This window comes from Peromyscus eremicus, chromosome 4 (assembly GCF_949786415.1).
Source record: "Peromyscus eremicus chromosome 4, PerEre_H2_v1, whole genome shotgun sequence".
Lineage (NCBI taxonomy): Eukaryota > Metazoa > Chordata > Mammalia > Rodentia > Cricetidae > Peromyscus > Peromyscus eremicus.
Window position 1 is genome coordinate 146,162,221 of NC_081419.1, and position 16,700 is coordinate 146,178,920.

General features: G+C 49.6%; 2 protein-coding genes across 2 annotated transcripts in view; one reads left to right on the plus strand and one right to left on the minus strand.

The window, feature by feature from the left end:
* The first annotated feature begins 955 nt into the window (after window positions 1–955).
* Window positions 956–16,700, plus strand: part of Rtf2 (replication termination factor 2) — a 29,905-nt gene continuing 14,160 nt past the window's right edge. The window contains exons 1-5 of the mRNA XM_059261992.1: window positions 956–1,125; window positions 5,596–5,690; window positions 6,834–6,927; window positions 7,826–7,965; window positions 8,559–8,637. Coding sequence (XP_059117975.1) covers window positions 1,057–1,125; window positions 5,596–5,690; window positions 6,834–6,927; window positions 7,826–7,965; window positions 8,559–8,637 — 477 coding nt within the window. The 5' untranslated portion in view covers window positions 956–1,056. The remainder of the gene's footprint in view (window positions 1,126–5,595; window positions 5,691–6,833; window positions 6,928–7,825; window positions 7,966–8,558; window positions 8,638–16,700) is intronic.
* Window positions 12,755–16,538, minus strand: LOC131910011 (beta-1,3-galactosyl-O-glycosyl-glycoprotein beta-1,6-N-acetylglucosaminyltransferase 7-like). The gene is made up of 3 exons (XM_059261991.1): window positions 15,569–16,538; window positions 14,513–14,608; window positions 12,755–12,978 (listed from the first exon to the last, which is right to left on the minus strand). Exons 1-3 carry the CDS (start codon window positions 16,536–16,538, stop codon window positions 12,755–12,757), a joined length of 1,290 nt encoding a protein of 429 aa, XP_059117974.1.

Sequence of the window (16,700 nt, forward strand, 5' to 3'; positions counted from 1 at the left end):
TGCAGAAGGAACGGTCTTCTGAGACTACCTGTTCACTCCAGCAGTGGGGACTTGGGACTGGCGGCCACTTTGCAGAACTGGAGCTGACACAGAAGTCAAGGAGACCACCCCTAGCCCAGGACTGCTTCCTTATGCGAGCCTTTTGCCCCTGCTGTTCCTCTAGGCCTACAGCTCATGTCAGTACCCCAAAGACAGATGGGTTGTCACTGAACCCATATTTGTCCTCTTCTCAATATGGCCACCCTGAATATATCCCTTCCTCTGCCTTCACCGTCACTAATCTCTTTAACTGGCACAATGGGCTGGGTAGCTAAGCTTAGGTTGTTGGTGACACTGGAGTCCCAAGGTTTTGCACTTAAAAATCTGGATACAGGATGGAGGGATGGTTCAGTGGCTAAGAGTGCTTGCTGTTCTTTGAGTGGACACTGGTTTGGTTCCCAGCACCCCAGCAGCTCACAGCCATCAACAACTCCAGTCCTGGGGAGATCCAACACCTTCTTCTGGCCTCCACCGCACCTGTCTCACGTGGTGTACATACCCACATGCAGACCCACACAATTCTTTTTTTTTTTTTAAGTCTGTACTTAAAATACACGAAAGCTAGCTGAAGTGACACGTTCCGTCCATCTCATCCTTAGTCTTACAGCAGAGCTCGCCCGGGTCTGCAAAATGCTCCCAGGGAACGCAGGCCTCGGGGCCAGCACTGCAGGTGTTCCCTAGTGCTCTGGCCTCACTTAACATACCCCACCTTCCCATATCCGGGAAAAGTCCCCAGACCCACTAGGAAAAAGAAGAGACTGTACAACCGGAAGTGGACGCACTCCCGGGGATGAGTCAGCGTACGGCCCTGAAGCCACGCCCAACTCCGGGCAGTGCTCCCATAGCAACCGCCGCTGAGCAAGGTCTCCGCGAATCTCACCGAGTGGCCCCGCCCCCATTTGCGGCGCGACTGTTGCATGCGTCATCAAGGAGCGCCGGAAGTGGCTAGGGTTTTGGCAGAGACCCCGGAAGCGGCGGCCTCCAGTTTTTGCTGCGGCTTCTGACTCCGGCTTTGGGATGGGTTGCGACGGAGGAACGATCCCCAAGAGGCACGAGCTGGTGAAGGGGCCGAAGAAGGTCGAGAAGGTCAGTGGAGACCGCGGGCGGCAGGGCGCGGGATAAAGTGTCCACCGATGCCTAAGAAGGGTTTACTGTTTGCAGTCACTGGACAGTACTTTTAGACTGGGGTATCCTCCCAACAGACACGGTGTTGATGATGTGTAAACATTAATTCTCAAAAAGGCAGAGGCTGGAGAGCTGGTGAGTGGTCCAGCCAGGACTGGGACCATATCTGCAGTTAGCAACGATCGTATTAATAGGTGTTCGTGTGTTTTTGTTTTGTTTTTGAGACAGGCTCTCACTAGGTGGCCCTGGCTGGCTGGAAACCCTGCGACTGCCTGCTGAGTGCTGGGATTAAAGGCGTGGGCCTCCATTTTTTACGTACTTAAAAATGCTTTTATTTTTAGTTATGTTTGTGTGTGTACACGAGTGTGGTACCCAAGGAGGCCAGAAAAAGGAATCGGATCCCCTGGAGCTAGAGTTACAGATTTTTGTGAACCGTCAAACTTGGCCGTTAGAGACCAAACTCTGGTCTTTTGGAAGAACAGAACAAAGGCTTAACCACTGAGCCTGTCTCTCCAGTGAGCATTGTGTATATTAGAGAAGTCTTTCTGGACCGTCCCCTTATTTTGGTTTTTTTTGGTTTTTCGAGACAGGGTTTCTCTGTGTAGCTTTGGTGCCTTTCCTGGATCTCGCTCTGTAGACCAGGCTGGCCTCGAACTCACAAAGATCCACCTGCCTCTGCCTCCTGCCTCCCGAGTGCTGGGATTAAAGGTGTGTGCCACCATCGCCCGGCTCCGTTCCCTTATTTTGTGAAGTCAGACCCTTATTAAACTATTTCAGCACTGAGCACACAGAGTTGGCGGCTGGTCCCAGTTGGGATCCCCCCAGACGAGCTCCTAGTGGTGCGAGCACAGTTTCTGGCACAGTGAATATTTTGAGTAAATGAGTGAACCGTCTCTAAATCTTTTTTGTTGTTGTTGTTTTTGAGACAGGGTTTCTCTGTGCAATATTCCTGGCTATCCTGAAACTTGCTCTGTAGACCAGGCTGGGCTCGAACTCACAGAGATCCTCCTGCCCCTGCCTTCCAAGTGCTGGGATTAAAGGCATGTGCCAACACTGCCTAGCTGGGTCTTTAAATCTTACAAGACACTGAGCAAAGTGTATAGTTCTAACACTAATGGCCGGGAGATTGAGTCCAGGAAAGTGAATTAACACGACTGAAGTCATATAGTCTGTAGTTGTGAACCGCCCTTGATACAGTTCCCAGTACAGAGAGGGTCATGTTTTCTGATCTAGCATTCAGAGAACTTGGGGGTGGGAGGTGAGTCCCATCCAGTGTTAATATTTGAGACACTGCAGTAGCTTCCTGTCACATTCCTAATAAACTCCTCTGGATCCTGTATGAATAGACCCCTGCTCACCTCTCTGCCTGCGTCGGCCCCTCCTTAGCTCTTACATTCTCTTCTAGATAATGTAGGCCTTGTCCTATCATCCTGAACAGTCCTCACTCAAAAGCAGTGACATCATTACTTTTTCATTCAGTCCTTATTAGGGGGGAGGGGGCTGCTTGAGACAAGCTTTTGCTGTTAGGTAGCTCAGGCTTGCCCAAGACTATGTGGTTCTCCTGCCCCCGCCATCCGAGTGCCGGGATTCCAGTGCGCGCTGCTTGGCTCTTTCCCTCATGTCTTCCCTCAGCCATCGTCCCACTCAGCTGCAGCTGGGGCTCTTCCCTTGAGGTCACTCTCTAGTCCCTCTCCTCCTCTGCTGCTGCTTTATTATTACTATTTCTTTTTTCTTTTTTTTCTTTTTTGGTTTTTCGAGACAGGGTTTTTCTGTGTAGCTTTGCACCTTTCCTCAAACTCACAGAGATCCGCCTGCCTCTGCCTCTGCCTCTGCCTCCTGAGTGCTGGGATTAAAGGCGTGCACCACCGCCGCCCGGCGGCTTTATTTTTTTAATGATGCCTGTCATTGTGACTGTTGACTATATATCTCTCTCCCATGTGAACTGGGGTCCTTGCATGTCTAATTTGTGTAGCCTCTGTGATGTTTCTGCACGTAATAGACATCCACTGAGTGTGTTTGAAAGTGAGGCTAGAGTGCCCTCAGACCATGCCAACATGTCACATTCCAGTGTGAATAAAGTGTTCATCTTACTTTTGTTGCCTTGTGCCCAGGACTGATAAGGAGTAGTATAACGAAGGACTTGGCAAAACAAAAAACTGATCTCAGAAGGGTAAAGAAAAGAAAGGTTGATCAGGAAGGGTGGTTTTTATTAACCCCATCCATACAAGTACTTATTAAATGCCCCTTGTGTATGCTGTTCGGCCCCGAGGGCAAAGTGGAGAATAGAGTAGCCCATCCCTTCTAGAGCTTCCGTCTCCAATGCCCACTATGAAGTAATAATATAGATATGGGGCGGGGAGCTGCCCCTGCCTTGACACACAGCTCCTGAGCCCCATGGAAGTATCACTTGTTCTAAGTGAGATGTGTGATGATGAATTTTTCTTTTTAATTTGAAATTAGGTCTCACTATGTAGTCCTGACTGTCTAGAACTCTCTGTAGATCAGGCTGGCCTCAAACTAATAGAAATCCCCCTGCCTCTGCCTCAAATGCTGGGATTAAAGTTGTGTGCCACCACACCCAGCTCCTGGTGACTTGAGGAGCTCCTAGTTGGGGACTAATCATCAGAGTGACAAAATCATGCTTAGAAGCTTTACACTTGTTTTTCTTTTTTAATATTTATTTATTATTTTATGTGTATACGCATGAGCTTACATGTACCATGTGTGTGCAGGAATCCAAGCAGGCCAGAAGAGGGAATTAGAATCCCCTGACTGGAACTGTGAGCTGCCTAACATGGTTATTGGGAACCAAAACCAGGTCTTCTTCAAGAGCAGTAATGCTCTTAAACATTGAGCCACCCCTCCGGCCCTGAAATTTGCCACGTCTCCCTTCATATTCCAGGGAGAAATGTTGTGTTCTATAAGGTGTTAATTTACTGTAGAATACATTAGTGTTGATGTGTGTGGCTGGAGCTAGATCAGAGATAGAGCACCTCTCAGTGTGTGCAAAGTGGTTCACTCCCTCCACTCCCCGATTCTGTTTTTATAATGCTTACACACACAGTTTAATGGTGTGATATGATTGCTTTGTGTGTGTCAGGTGTTGGTGGGTCTTTATTTAACAAAGTGTTAGTTTAAAACCTTTTTAAAATTTGTGTTATGTGCTGTATATGTGGAGGTCAGAGAACAACTTTTGGAAGCTGGCTCTCTCATTCCACTGTGGGTTCCAGGGGTCAGATCAAACTTGGGTGGTAGTGGTGTTTGTTTGTTTTGGTTTTTTTTTTTCACCTCTGAAACATCTCACCTGCCCTCATTTTTAAAAACTTTCTAAAGTCTCAACTTCATATATCCCTGTTTTATTTATATATTATTTTTATCGTTAATTTACTTATTACACTGGAGATTGAACCTAGGGCTTTGTGTATATCAGGTGGATGTCCTGCTCTGTCTGCATTCTCCACATCTCAGCCATTTACGTGGTTTTTTTTTTTTTTTGTAGTTTTGTGTGGGTTTGGTTTTGGGGTTTTGTTGTTGTTTTTGTTGTTGTTGTTTTTGAAGACAGAGTCTCTCTGTGTATTCTTGACTATCCTGGAATTTGCTCTGTAGATCAGGCTGGCCTCAAACTCATAGAGATCCGCCTGTCTCTGCCTCCCCAGTGCTGGGATTAAAGGTATAGCCACCACCGCCCAGCTCTTTTTATAATTTTTAAAATACATGTATTTATTTAGTTGGGGGCTGTGGCACATGAATGGCACACATGTGGAGAATCAGTTCTCTCCTTTACCATATGGGTCCCAGGGACAAACTCAGATAGGGGTCATCAGATATGGAGGCAAGTGCCAGTCCCTCAGCTATCTCTGTGGCTCCGTTGTTTTCTTTTAGAAGCAGCATCTTGTTGGGTTATCCAGGCTGTCCTCAGACTTTATTCTCCTGCCTCAGACTTTGTAGTACTGGGATTATGATCACTACAGCTCCTAAGTGTGTGTCATTATCCTTGATTTAAAAATTAGAAACATCACAGTGTGTGTATTAGTTACTTTTCTGTTGCTGTGATAAAATGCCATGACCAAGGCAAACGTAATGAAGAGTTTATTTTGGCTTTTTCGTCCTGAGGGAGACTCCATGGCAGCCAGTAGCAGAGCAGGAAGTTGACTGATGACATTTTCATCCACACACAGAAAGCAGAAAGAGTGAACAAGAAGTGGGGCAAAGGTTACAAACCCTCCAAGCCCAGCTTTAGGGCTGTGCTTTCTCCAGCAAGGCTACACCTCCGAGGTTTCATAATTCCTCAAACAGCGCCACCCAGTGGGACCAAGTGTTCACACATATGAGCCTGTGAGGGACATTTCTCATTCAGACCACCACAGTGTGGCATTAGATACATTTCACATTTGAAAGGACCAGAAGGACTGTGTGTCTTTTCTTTTTTAGGTTGACAAAGATGCTGAACTGGTGGCCCAGTGGAACTACTGTACTCTAAGTCAGGAAATCCTGAGGCGCCCAATCGTTGCCTGTGAACTTGGCAGGTACAGCTCCTTTACTTAGTCAAGACAAATTGATTCTGTTGATTTTGAAGGAAATGTTGAGGTACTTGATTGATACCTAGGAGCTCTCCTAAGCAGACTTGTGGGGAAGATGACCCTGTATCTGGACCTCGCTCTGCACCTTCTTTCTCACTTTGGCTACACTCAGGAGCAATAGTAACTACTGAGATATAAACCTGAAGCATGAAGCAACCATGAGTACTGGAGAGCATCAGGGAGTTGGAGAACTGGAGAGGGCATGACCTGCCTAAAGCGGGGAGGAGGTGGGGCTACTACTCAGTTCTAGCCAGTTCTTACAACTGAAACATGTGGGCCTGGTGCTTATAAATTTTCTGCTCTTTATTTTTGAAGAACAGGGGGAAGTACTTTCATACTGATTTTTCCAAGTCTTAAAGTACTTGTTCAGGTGTAGTTGAGCCTGGCAGTCTGCCACCTTTACTTAAGTTACTGCGTTATGTACTCTGCAGCAGTTGAGGCGGGGTTACACCTGCTCTGTGTGCTCTGCAGCAGTTGGGGCGGGGTTACACCTGCTCTGTGTGCTCTGCAGCAGTTGGGGTGGGGTTACACCTGCTCTGTGTGCTCTGCAGCAGTTGGGGCGGGGTTACACCTGCTCTGTGCTCTGCAGCAGTTGAGGTGGGTTTACACCTGCTCTGTGTGCTCTGCAGCAGTTGAGACGGGGTTACGCCTGCTCTGTGCTCTGCAGCAGTTGGGGTGGGGTTACACCTGCTCTGTGCTCTGCAGCAGTTGGGGCGGGGTTACACCTGCTCTGTGCTCTGCAGCAGTTGAGGTGGGGTTACACCTGCTCTGTGCTCTGCAGCAGTTGGGGCGGGGTTACACCTGCTCTGTGTGCTCTGCAGCAGTTGGGGTGGGGTTACACCTGCTCTGTGTGCTCTGCAGCAGTTGAGGTGGGGTTACACCTGCTCTGTGTGCTCTGCAGCAGTTGAGGTGGGGTTACACCTGCTCTGTGTGCTCTGCAGCAGTTGAGGCGGGGTTACAGCTGCTTTTAGCAGCACAGAATGTTGTTAGCACATGCGGGTAATTTTAGTCATGTACAGTTCTCCCCCCGCCCTCCGTTTTGTTATCTGAAATCATTGCTGTTGTATAAACTGGTCCTTACTCTCGCAGACTGTATAACAAAGATGCTGTCATCGAGTTTCTGTTGGACAAATCTGCTGAAAAGGCTCTGGGGAAGGCAGCCTCACACATTCGAAGCATCAAGGTAGGACAAGGGATGTGGGTGAGCTCCGGGGGCCTCGGTGAGTGAGGTCACTGTAATAGGATTTGTGTGTGTTAGAGACTGAATTCAGCACCGGCAGGATGGCTCAGGGGGCGGAAGCACTTGGCGCCTGTCTGGTGGTGCAAACCTGAGCTCCTTCCCTGGGCCCACCTGGTGGAAGGAGAGAAGCAACCCAAGAGGTTGGTCTCTGACCTCCACAGGTGTGGTGTAAATACATAATTCACTAAAGCAAATACACAAAGAAACATAACGTTCTTTTTTTAAAGTTGGATTTGGGGGCTGGGGAGATTGATTATTGGATAAAAAGCTTGATAGGCAAGCATGAGGACTGGAGTTCAAATCTCCAGCACCCAGGTGAAAGGCGAGGTGTGGTGGGGTGTGCCTGGGCCCTCAGCGCTGGGGAAGTGAGACAGGGGGCTCTCGGAGGCTCGCTTAGACTCTCTGAGAAAGTAAGTTAGAGAGAGAGAGGAAGGCAGCAGAGCTGGTTGCAGTGGCTCACGCCGGTGGGATACGCCGAAGAGGTGGAGGCAGGAGGATCACGAGGAAGACAGCTGACGTTGATCAGGCTAGAGCCTCACACAGGCATACACATGAGCACACGCATCCACATGAGCACACGCATCCACATGAGCACACGCATACACATGAGCACACGCATCCACATGAGCACACGCATACACAAACGTGAAAAGATCACATGCCTAATGTTGAAGTGGTCTGTCTTAGATTCGTTCAGCTTACATTCTTCTCTCTCTGGTGATGCCAAAACGATGAGCATTTCGTAGAAGTCATTCCTCCTCCCAGGCCAGGGTGGCCGTGCAGCTGACCTGCAGAGCCCTGTGGGTCATTTTACATCAGCATTATTAATGGTTCTCCACAGAATGTGACAGAACTCAGGCTTTCTGACAACCCTGCCTGGGAAGGAGATAAAGGAAACACCAAGGGCGACAAGCATGATGATCTCCAGCGAGCACGGTTCATCTGCCCTGTGGTGGGCCTGGAGATGAATGGCCGGCACAGGTGAGTGGTGACAATGGCTGACATGACCCTGGTCTCACTGGGATTCTCTGTGCTGTCCTAGGGCTGTGGTTGGCCTTGTGTGAAATAATGCCTGGTCACGGTGGCCTCCTCCAGAAACCATCTGTGTACTCTGCCCACCCCCCTCAGTCAGTCAGAACAGTGGTCCTGCTCATATCTGCGGCCCTGCTCTGTGCTGTGGCCCTGTTCTGTGCTGTGGCCCTGCTCAGCTCTGTGGCCCTGCTCAGCTCTGTGGCCCTGTTCCGTGCTGTGGCCCTGCTCAGCTCCGTGGCCCTGCTCAGCTCTGTGGCCCTGCTCTGTGCTGTGGCCCTGCTCTGTGCTGTGGCCCTGCTCCGTGCTGTGGCCCTGCTCTGTGCTGTGGCCCTGCTCAGCTCCATGGCCCTGCTCCATGCTCTGGCTGTGGCCCTGCTCAGCTCCATGGCCCTGTTCCGTGCTGTGGCCCTGCTCAGCTCCGTGGCCCTGTTCCATGCTGTGGCCCCGCTCTGTGCTGTAACCCCGCTCTATGCTGTGGCTGTGTGCTGCATGCACATTGGTCTCAGTCTGGCTCAAGCTGCTCTCCCTTGGTCCCTCTCCAGGTTTTGCTTCCTTCGATGCTGCGGTTGTGTGTTTTCTGAACGCGCCTTGAAAGAGATAAAAGCTGAAGTTTGCCACACGGTGAGTTCCCACTACACTCCATTTGTTCCTTCTTGGCAGCTGAGGAAGTGGCATCTTTCCCTCTGTCATTTAAATCCTAAGTTATTTGTGAAAGCATCTAGCAAGTCACCTCTTCTTCCACGGCTCTTCACTACTGCAGGGACAGACTCGAACACTTCACACCCTGGCCACTTTCTTCCGGGCTGGGTTCTTTCTACTCCAAACTGCCGGCCTGAGGGCCTTGTTCCTCCTCTGCCTCACTTGCTCTGCAGATCCTTATAGCTGGTCCTTCCTCATCACTGAGTACCTCGTTACCCCTCTGATCTCATCATCACAGAATTGTGTCTCTGTGTCAGTCTCCCCACTGGGAGTGTGCTTTTGAGGGCAGGGGACCAGGTGTATTGTCCCTTGATCTGTAGGCCATGCCTTGAGTAAGTGATCACGTGAGGAGTGTTCCTGCAGACTGGCCTGGCCCATCCGAAGGCCAGGGGGATGACTTGGCACTTGCAGGTGGTGCTGCCCCAAGCCTTGCCTTCTTTGAATTCCTTACTTGCTTACTTGCATGGTATTTAGTGTAATGTAGATAGAAGCCACGCATGACTGTATGCAGTGAATGTCGGTGTGCTTAGGCCTGTCATGGATTGCGCCCTCTGTCGGTGGCTTTTCGTGAGCAATTGTCATGGCAGCTCCTGTCCTACCCTTTACTGGTGGGGTGTCCTAAAGGAAAAGACCCACCAAAGTCCTGCCCTCAGGGATCCCCCTCCTGCCAGGGAGACCATCACAGAAGTGAGTGTATCAGTGTGACGTGCTTAGAAGGGAGAACACAAGGCTCTGTAGTCAAGGGAGAGGGTTGACCTTAGCAGTGGGCAGTGAAGGCATCTTGAAGCTTTGAATTCAGAGCTGAAGGGCACAAAGGCGCTTGCAAAGCTTAGACAGGAGCAGGGAACTCTGCTGACTCCAGGGGCAGTAAGTGTGGCCAGGGAAAGGACAGGAGCATAGATGTAACTGGGGGAGGGTGGCACCTCGGTGTTCGTGGATCTTAGTCTAAGATGGTAGAAAGCCACCTTGAAGTGGGTCCAGATGTTCTTCAGATTAAAGTGCACACTCCGCAAAAGCCCTGAGTGATCCCTCCTGTGCAGCATTCCGGGAGCTGATGGGTGATGAAGTCAGGGGTGCTGGGCTGTGGCTGACTCGTCTTCATGGCGTGTACAAGTGTCACATCAGGCTTTCTTTTTTAAAAGTGATGTCCTTGGGAGTTACCTGGCTAATGCAGCTGGTGGTATGTATGAGTGACAGTGTCTGGAGAAGGTGCATCACGTGCTTCTGGCTTGGACGTCAACAGTGGGGTGGGGCACAGTTTAATCTGCAAGACTGTAGATGATAGAACATCACAGCGCTGGCCAGGCCACGCCCATGAGGCGGGACTCCCGTTTATCCCTCCTACCCGAGTCTGCCTTGTGCTGTTAGAGACTGACACTGAGACCTGGCTCTTCACAAAGAATAAAAATCTGCTCGACATTCTGGAGGCTGGGAAGTCCAAGCCAGGTGCCAGTGTCCACAAGGGCACAGTACTCTGTGTCTTTATGTGGAGGGTGTTGACCTGGGTATGTGTGTGATGGTGAGGGTCAGGGTGAGCATCATGAACAAGCCTGGGTTCAAATGTCATGAGCATCAGGTGTCAGCAAAGCTCCTTTCCTGCCGGCAGAAATCCTGCCTCTCCCCCTCAGTGCTTCTCAGCCAGGACCCCTCCCCCTTGGATACTCTACCAGATCCTCTGTTTGAAACAAGGCTATGCTCCAGTGTGTGGAAAGACCTTGTCCTTTATAAGGAACACTCACCCGTGACATTAGCATTAATTACTTCCTGAGGCTCTGTGACCCAAACACCTGCCACCAGGCCCTGCCTCCTGGCGCTGCCACACTGGGGACTGATTTGCCAACTGGGGAACTTTGAGGAACACATCCCTGTGGTGTGTCAGTGTTGGGAGCCTGGCATGTATCAGTTTGGCCTGGGAAAACAGCATCTCTCTGGGCCCCAGCATCCAATATGTAAAGTGAAGAAGTTAGAAGAACTCGGAGCCTTTCCTTTAGATCCAAACATTCCAGACAAGAAGTAAGTAAGGCAATAAATGGAGTCAGGTTGTTAACAGGGACCAAACTTCAAGTGTGAAGTTTCTCAAGTTTGCTAATGAGTACATTGGTAGAAAGCTGGATCACTGCGGGAACCATCCTTAGGTACCAGGTGCCCGGCAGAGAATCCCGGCTAGGCAGTTCTCCCCTCCTATCCTTCCTTGACTTGAGGGAAGGAAAGGGAGTCCCCCTTGGGAAGTTTTTATGGATCAGCCTGCAAATTGTCCCTGGAGCATCTCACATCCACTGGTTAGAACCCAGTCACATGATGACACCTCACTTCAAGGAGCCTGTGAAAAGGAGTCTGACACACTCACACACCATACACAGTAATACTAAGATAAACACTTAGAAGCTCCAACTCCCTTTGGTCACACTGCACAACATGGTGTGCACTTTGCCTTCAGAGAACAGCACCCAGAGAAGAGCAGGGGCTGTGGTTTGGTTTATCCAGTAACCAGATGACCAGCCAGAATACCAGTTGTGTTCCTACAGTGTGTTTCATGTCTTGTAATGGCACATTGCCATCTAAGAGGTCAAGGATAGCTTAACATTTTCAGTGTACAGTAAGGGGAAATGTTGGCCTAAACCAAGACTACTTTAATCTTACATATGTTACTTAAAGTTGATTTATAGTGTCTGCCTTTAAGATCTCTCATTCTGGGCTGGAGAGATGGATGGCTCAGTGGTTAAAAGCACTAGTTGCTCTTCCAGAGGTCCTGCGTTCAATTCCCAGCAACCACCTGTAATGAGATCTGGCGCCCTCTTCTGGCCTGCAGGAATACATGCAGACAGAACACTGTATACATAATAAATAAATAAATAAATACATAAATAAATACATAAGTACATAAATAAAAAGATCTCTCATTCTATTCTCAGCTTTCCAGGCCACATCACTGGATGTGATCTCATGTCTGTGTGGGGAAAGCCTTAGTTGACTTGCGGTGCTGAAATTTGACTTTATTATAATGTGTGTTAGTTTCCTTTCCTGGGCTCCTACTTAAAAAAAAAAAAAAAAAAAAAAATTATTTCCAGGCTGGAGAGAAGGCTCAGTGGTTAAAAGCATTGGTTGTTCTTGCAGAGGACCTGAGTTCAATTCCCTGCACCATGTGGTGTATGGCAACCATTTGTAACTCCAGTTCCAGGGGAGCCAACACCTGCTGACTTCCATGGACATGTAGTACACACCTACACATACAAGCCAAGCATTCAGACACAGAAAGTAGTGGAGCATGTCAGTCTTTATGCCGCTGCTGCCGAGGACGCTGTATATATGCGAGGAGAAGTGTATATGTAAGTGTCCCCTAACAGTGGCAGAAGAGTTGGGGACTTGGACGGGAGGATCTGCATTTGCCACCAGGATGGCTAAGCCAGGGTTTTGGCTGTTTGTCACACAAATTAACTAACTTTAAAAACTAACTAAAAGTCAAGAGTGGCTTTCTCCATCTCTCCACATTCTTCTGTGGTGATGGCATGTGCTGGTGTGGGCCATCCAACATGGCAGGAAGAAGAAGAAGATGACAGACCAAGACTACTCAGACTTCAGGCAGCCCTCTTAAGCTGTGTTCCTACTGGGGGGTAATTTATTTTACCCAGAGAAGGAGTCCCCTAGATGTTTTTCTGGAATTTTCTAGAACCAAGTTGTGCTGTTCTTACCCCACAGGGACAGCTCTAGAGAAGTATGGCTTCCTTATGGGTCGGGCTTTGTTCTGTCCTCGTGCCTCTTACACAGGGTCTCCAGGCCCTCAGGACAAGGCCGCCTGGTAGTTACTCCACAGTGATCTGGGTTCATCGGGTGGAGAGATCCAGCCTTCAGCAGCTGCTCACTGAAGCACTGGGCATTCCGGATGTTGATTTCCGGTCCCCAGCCACAGCCCCATCATTTTCCTCTTGTGGTCTCTCCTGCCTAGGGTCAGGAGTAAAATCTGGCCAGGAGCACGTATCTGCGTTCCTATTGGAACTAATTCGCATCCAGGAGTTGAAACGGTGCCTGGCGAAAGTGTCCCTTAGTGGTGGGGTTGACTGCTGAAGCGGGTTTCCCGGGGAAATTGCCAGTGTGGCTCTGTGGGGACTTCCGCCTGCTGTAGGGCTTTGAGTCTGTGCTGCCTCTCGAGGCATGCCACCACCAATGGGTCTGTCGACGGCTCAAACTTGGCAAACAGAGCCGGTGATTGGATGAGCCCAGGCAGGTCTCCCAGGCCGTAGACACAGGTGTCTTGGGCATCGTGGCCTGCGGAAAGAAACAGAAATTTAGCTGCCCGCTCCCCAACCAGTTCAATCCCGGTGCAAGTAAGTGGTGCACACTTCCACAAGTGTCGGCTGGAGGGCTCCTGCACAGAGTTCAAGAGAAGTAGCATCCCGTAACTGTTAGCAGTCTCCGAGGCTGGATTTTGAGTTTATAAGGAAGGGAATTTCACCTTTGGGCTAGTATTTGGGGGACATTCTAAATGGCAAGAACCACTAAATAGTGCCCAGGAGCATGGAGGCTCCTGCCTGTAAGTCACAACACTTGAGGAGCTGAGGCAGGAGGACTGCCATGAGTTGGAGGACAGAGTTAGTACCAGGCCAGTCTGGACCTACTGAGCCCTGGGTCTAATTCCTATTTTAATTACTTACACTTGTACCAAGCTTTACTCAGAAGAACTAATAAAGAGAGTTGATGACTTCCTATATTAGACCTTCCTGTGGAACTACCCGCAGCCAAGGAGAAGCCTGAAAGGTCATGGCGTCAGAATCTGAAAGCTGTGCAGAGTGTGGCCACTCACACCTATCATCACAGCGCTTGGAGGCTGAGGCAGGAGAATCATGAGTTTAAGGCTAGTCTAGCTACACAGCAAAACACTGTGTCAAAAGAACAAGATGAACAAGGGTCTGGTGGTGTAGCTCAGGAGGATGGGGGTCTGTGTGAGAGAGAGAGAAAGGGAGAAGGGCTATGGTGGCCGTCACTAGCTCCTTACTGAATTACAGATCTGCCTTTAAAAAAAAGTGTTCTAACCAGGCATGCTGGCGTATGCTTTTAATCCCAGGAGGCAGAGATAGGCAGATCTCTGTCTGGTCTACATAGTGAGAGTCTGTCTCCCCACCCCACCCCAAAACACCCTCTGACCTGGTACTGTCAGGACAACTGTATTTACTCTTCTTTTAGCTACTTGGGCATCAGAGTTGACGTTCTCCCTCCTTACATCTTGTTTATTTTAGGTCAGTCTTTTAAGTAGGGAGAATGGGGGAACCTGGCTTATTTTGTATGTCTGGTTTACTGTCCTAATCCAGGGTCTGTACCCAAGTGCAGTGTCTAAAGGGATGATGGCCTTGTGTGGTAGCTGGTACTGTGCTTAGGAAGCTACTTGTGGACAAATGGCAGTATCCAAAAGGGGTGCTGTGCTGTGCTACAGCCCCCTCGATAGTCAGCCTGTGTGGCCTGTGACTTGTACGCCAACATGAGCATACACACCCCACTTCTGTGGACTCTGCACTAACTATCTGTTCACTGACCATCTGTTCACTCCTTAGCATTATGCAGTGAAGTAATGATTCCCTCAAAGCTGTCCACACTCCTTTTCTTCTGTGACTCAGACCTCTGGGACACCAGAAAGGAGGAGAATTTGTGGTTCCTGGGGGAGAATCTACCAGAGCAAACTAGAAAGGCACTTCTGCAGCAAGAACTACCCAGAGCTTGGGTGCCCTGTGCCCTGCGTGAACCAGACATGATGGCACAAATCTTTAATTCCAGCACTCCAGATTCAGGCTGCTGTTCGAGTCTTTACCTGTACATCCCTTGTGACCATCTCCTTCCTCCATTCTCCGTTTAGTGGCTCGAATGTTTCCTTCCCAGACAGCATCTGGTGTGGCACCCGGAGCGTCTGAGGGAGAGACAAAATCAGGGTACACTGCAGAGCGCACCTCCAGCTGTGTGGTATCAGCTCTACACTGCCTCTGCCCTTCGTGGGATGAGGTCACTGTGAGGAAAAACCTGTGCAGTGCACGTTAGGGCATTGTGCTGACCAAGGCCAGTGTCCCGAGCCCTGCACTGCATTTTCCGCCCTTTGAGAGTGTCTCTCAGAACTCACTGGATGTGTGTAAAGTGCCCTCAGGACTGCGCTGTGGCTCTGGGCCGTTTTCCCCTAACAGCCCTTGTAGGTGATGTGAGAACAGAGCTTGCTGCAGTAGGTATGAAAGATCATAGAATGGTCCAAGACCATTTCTGCCAGGTCCCTGTTTGCAAGAGTGTTATCTACTGATGGACGTAGGCAGCACTCTTTGAAGGAACCAGCTGGCCTTTCTCGAATGTGATTTAATAAATCCAGTTAAAGGATGTCACCAGAGTTCCCTCAGAAGTGGTAGGGTTGCCACAGACATTAGTCTTCATATTTGGCGGGGAGGGGAGGGGGGAGTTGGGGGGGGGTTCTTTTTCTATTTTCTAGTTAAGAACTCACTCTGTAGCCCAGGCTGTATTGTGCAGCAGCCCCCTGCCTCAGCCTCCCAAGAACTGTGACTGACAGATGTGAGCCCTTAGCACAATGCTGGGCCGTAGTGACTACCCAGTAACATTACCAAGTGAATGAAAAACAGTGCAGATTTTTCCAAATATTTATGCCCAAGATATCCAGAAGGTTCTACTGGAGGACACAAAATGAGCCATGTCGATGGAAGCATGACAGGACTGTCTCCCTAACTCCACCCCTAGAACCAGAGGCCGCCCTGGTCTCCAGGTGGAGGCCTTGTGAGATGCAGGCCCTGTAGGAAGCCACAGCAAGACAGGAAAGAGTCAGCCCCTGCTGCCTTCTTCCCTGAGCGGCACCCACACTGCCGAGTTAGCCTACCTTTCAGCTGGTTCAGGGTCACCCAGTAGTGCTGCTCTGGGCTGTGGATGTCTTTGGACCACTGGAGCATGTCTTTTGCACGGGGATCAGTCAGGATGAACCCTACAAACTTTCTCGTAAGTGCGTAATAAGCACTTCCTGAGTAAACCGTTAGGTTATGGGGTGGTTTTTGTTTGAACCTTGTATTTGGAGATACGTAGGTATTTTCTTCAGGGTTAGGCTCAGGGGGCCTTTGGCCTGGCTTGGGTTTGGTGTTTGGGGGTGGGGTCATCATAGGAGTGATGTTTTTACCCCTCCACTTGGTTCTGATGTACTGGATGAGCTCTTTGTTGGTTTTGATTGGGAATTCCTGTCCACAGAGATTCATAACATATTGCCACTCAAGTGTGGAGTGGACGAGGTCTCTCATGCAGTTAATCTCTGCCTGTAGCCTCTTAGGGCCATCATGAGCCATCTTCTGTGTCTTTGATGAAATAAAGACGTTTTCAAAACAGTTTACGAAGGTTTGCATGGCACTCTTAAACTTCTTTGGGGCCTTTTCATCAATGTGGACACAGTAGACATTCTGAGGTGCGTAAATTGCTCTGAGAAGCCGCACAAACATGGCCAGCTCCTTATGAACACTTATAACATACGCCAAAGAGAAGTTCCCCTCTTCTGCAGACAGGGGTCTGCTTATGAAATGCAGCCCCCGGGCCATCCTGGAACAGTTTCTGGATGTGCGCAAAAGAGCGAGTATTTCAGAATTGTAAGGGGGTTTGCAGAATTGTGCGATTTGGGGGGCTGCCTTTTTCCCTTCAAATAAAGCTGAGCACAGTTCATCTGGATAGAAGCCACATTCCACCACGGCCAGGTGGATGGGCTCCTCCTCAGCCTCCTTGGGACCGGGGTTCCGGGAGTAAAGAAAGATGAAGGCGCAGATCACTCCACATGCCACAAGTCCAGCCTTTGTGGTCCGGAGCTGGCTCATGCTTTGAGCTCTCAGTGTCTTCTCACCACCATAGCTCGAGATGGTTTCCTTTCAGTTTCCTACAGGAACAACAGAGAACATTTGAGGCAGGGAACGCTCCCCCCAACTCTCCTGAAGCACATTAACCGTATGTTCCTAAGTACATCACTTGGGGCTAGGGAT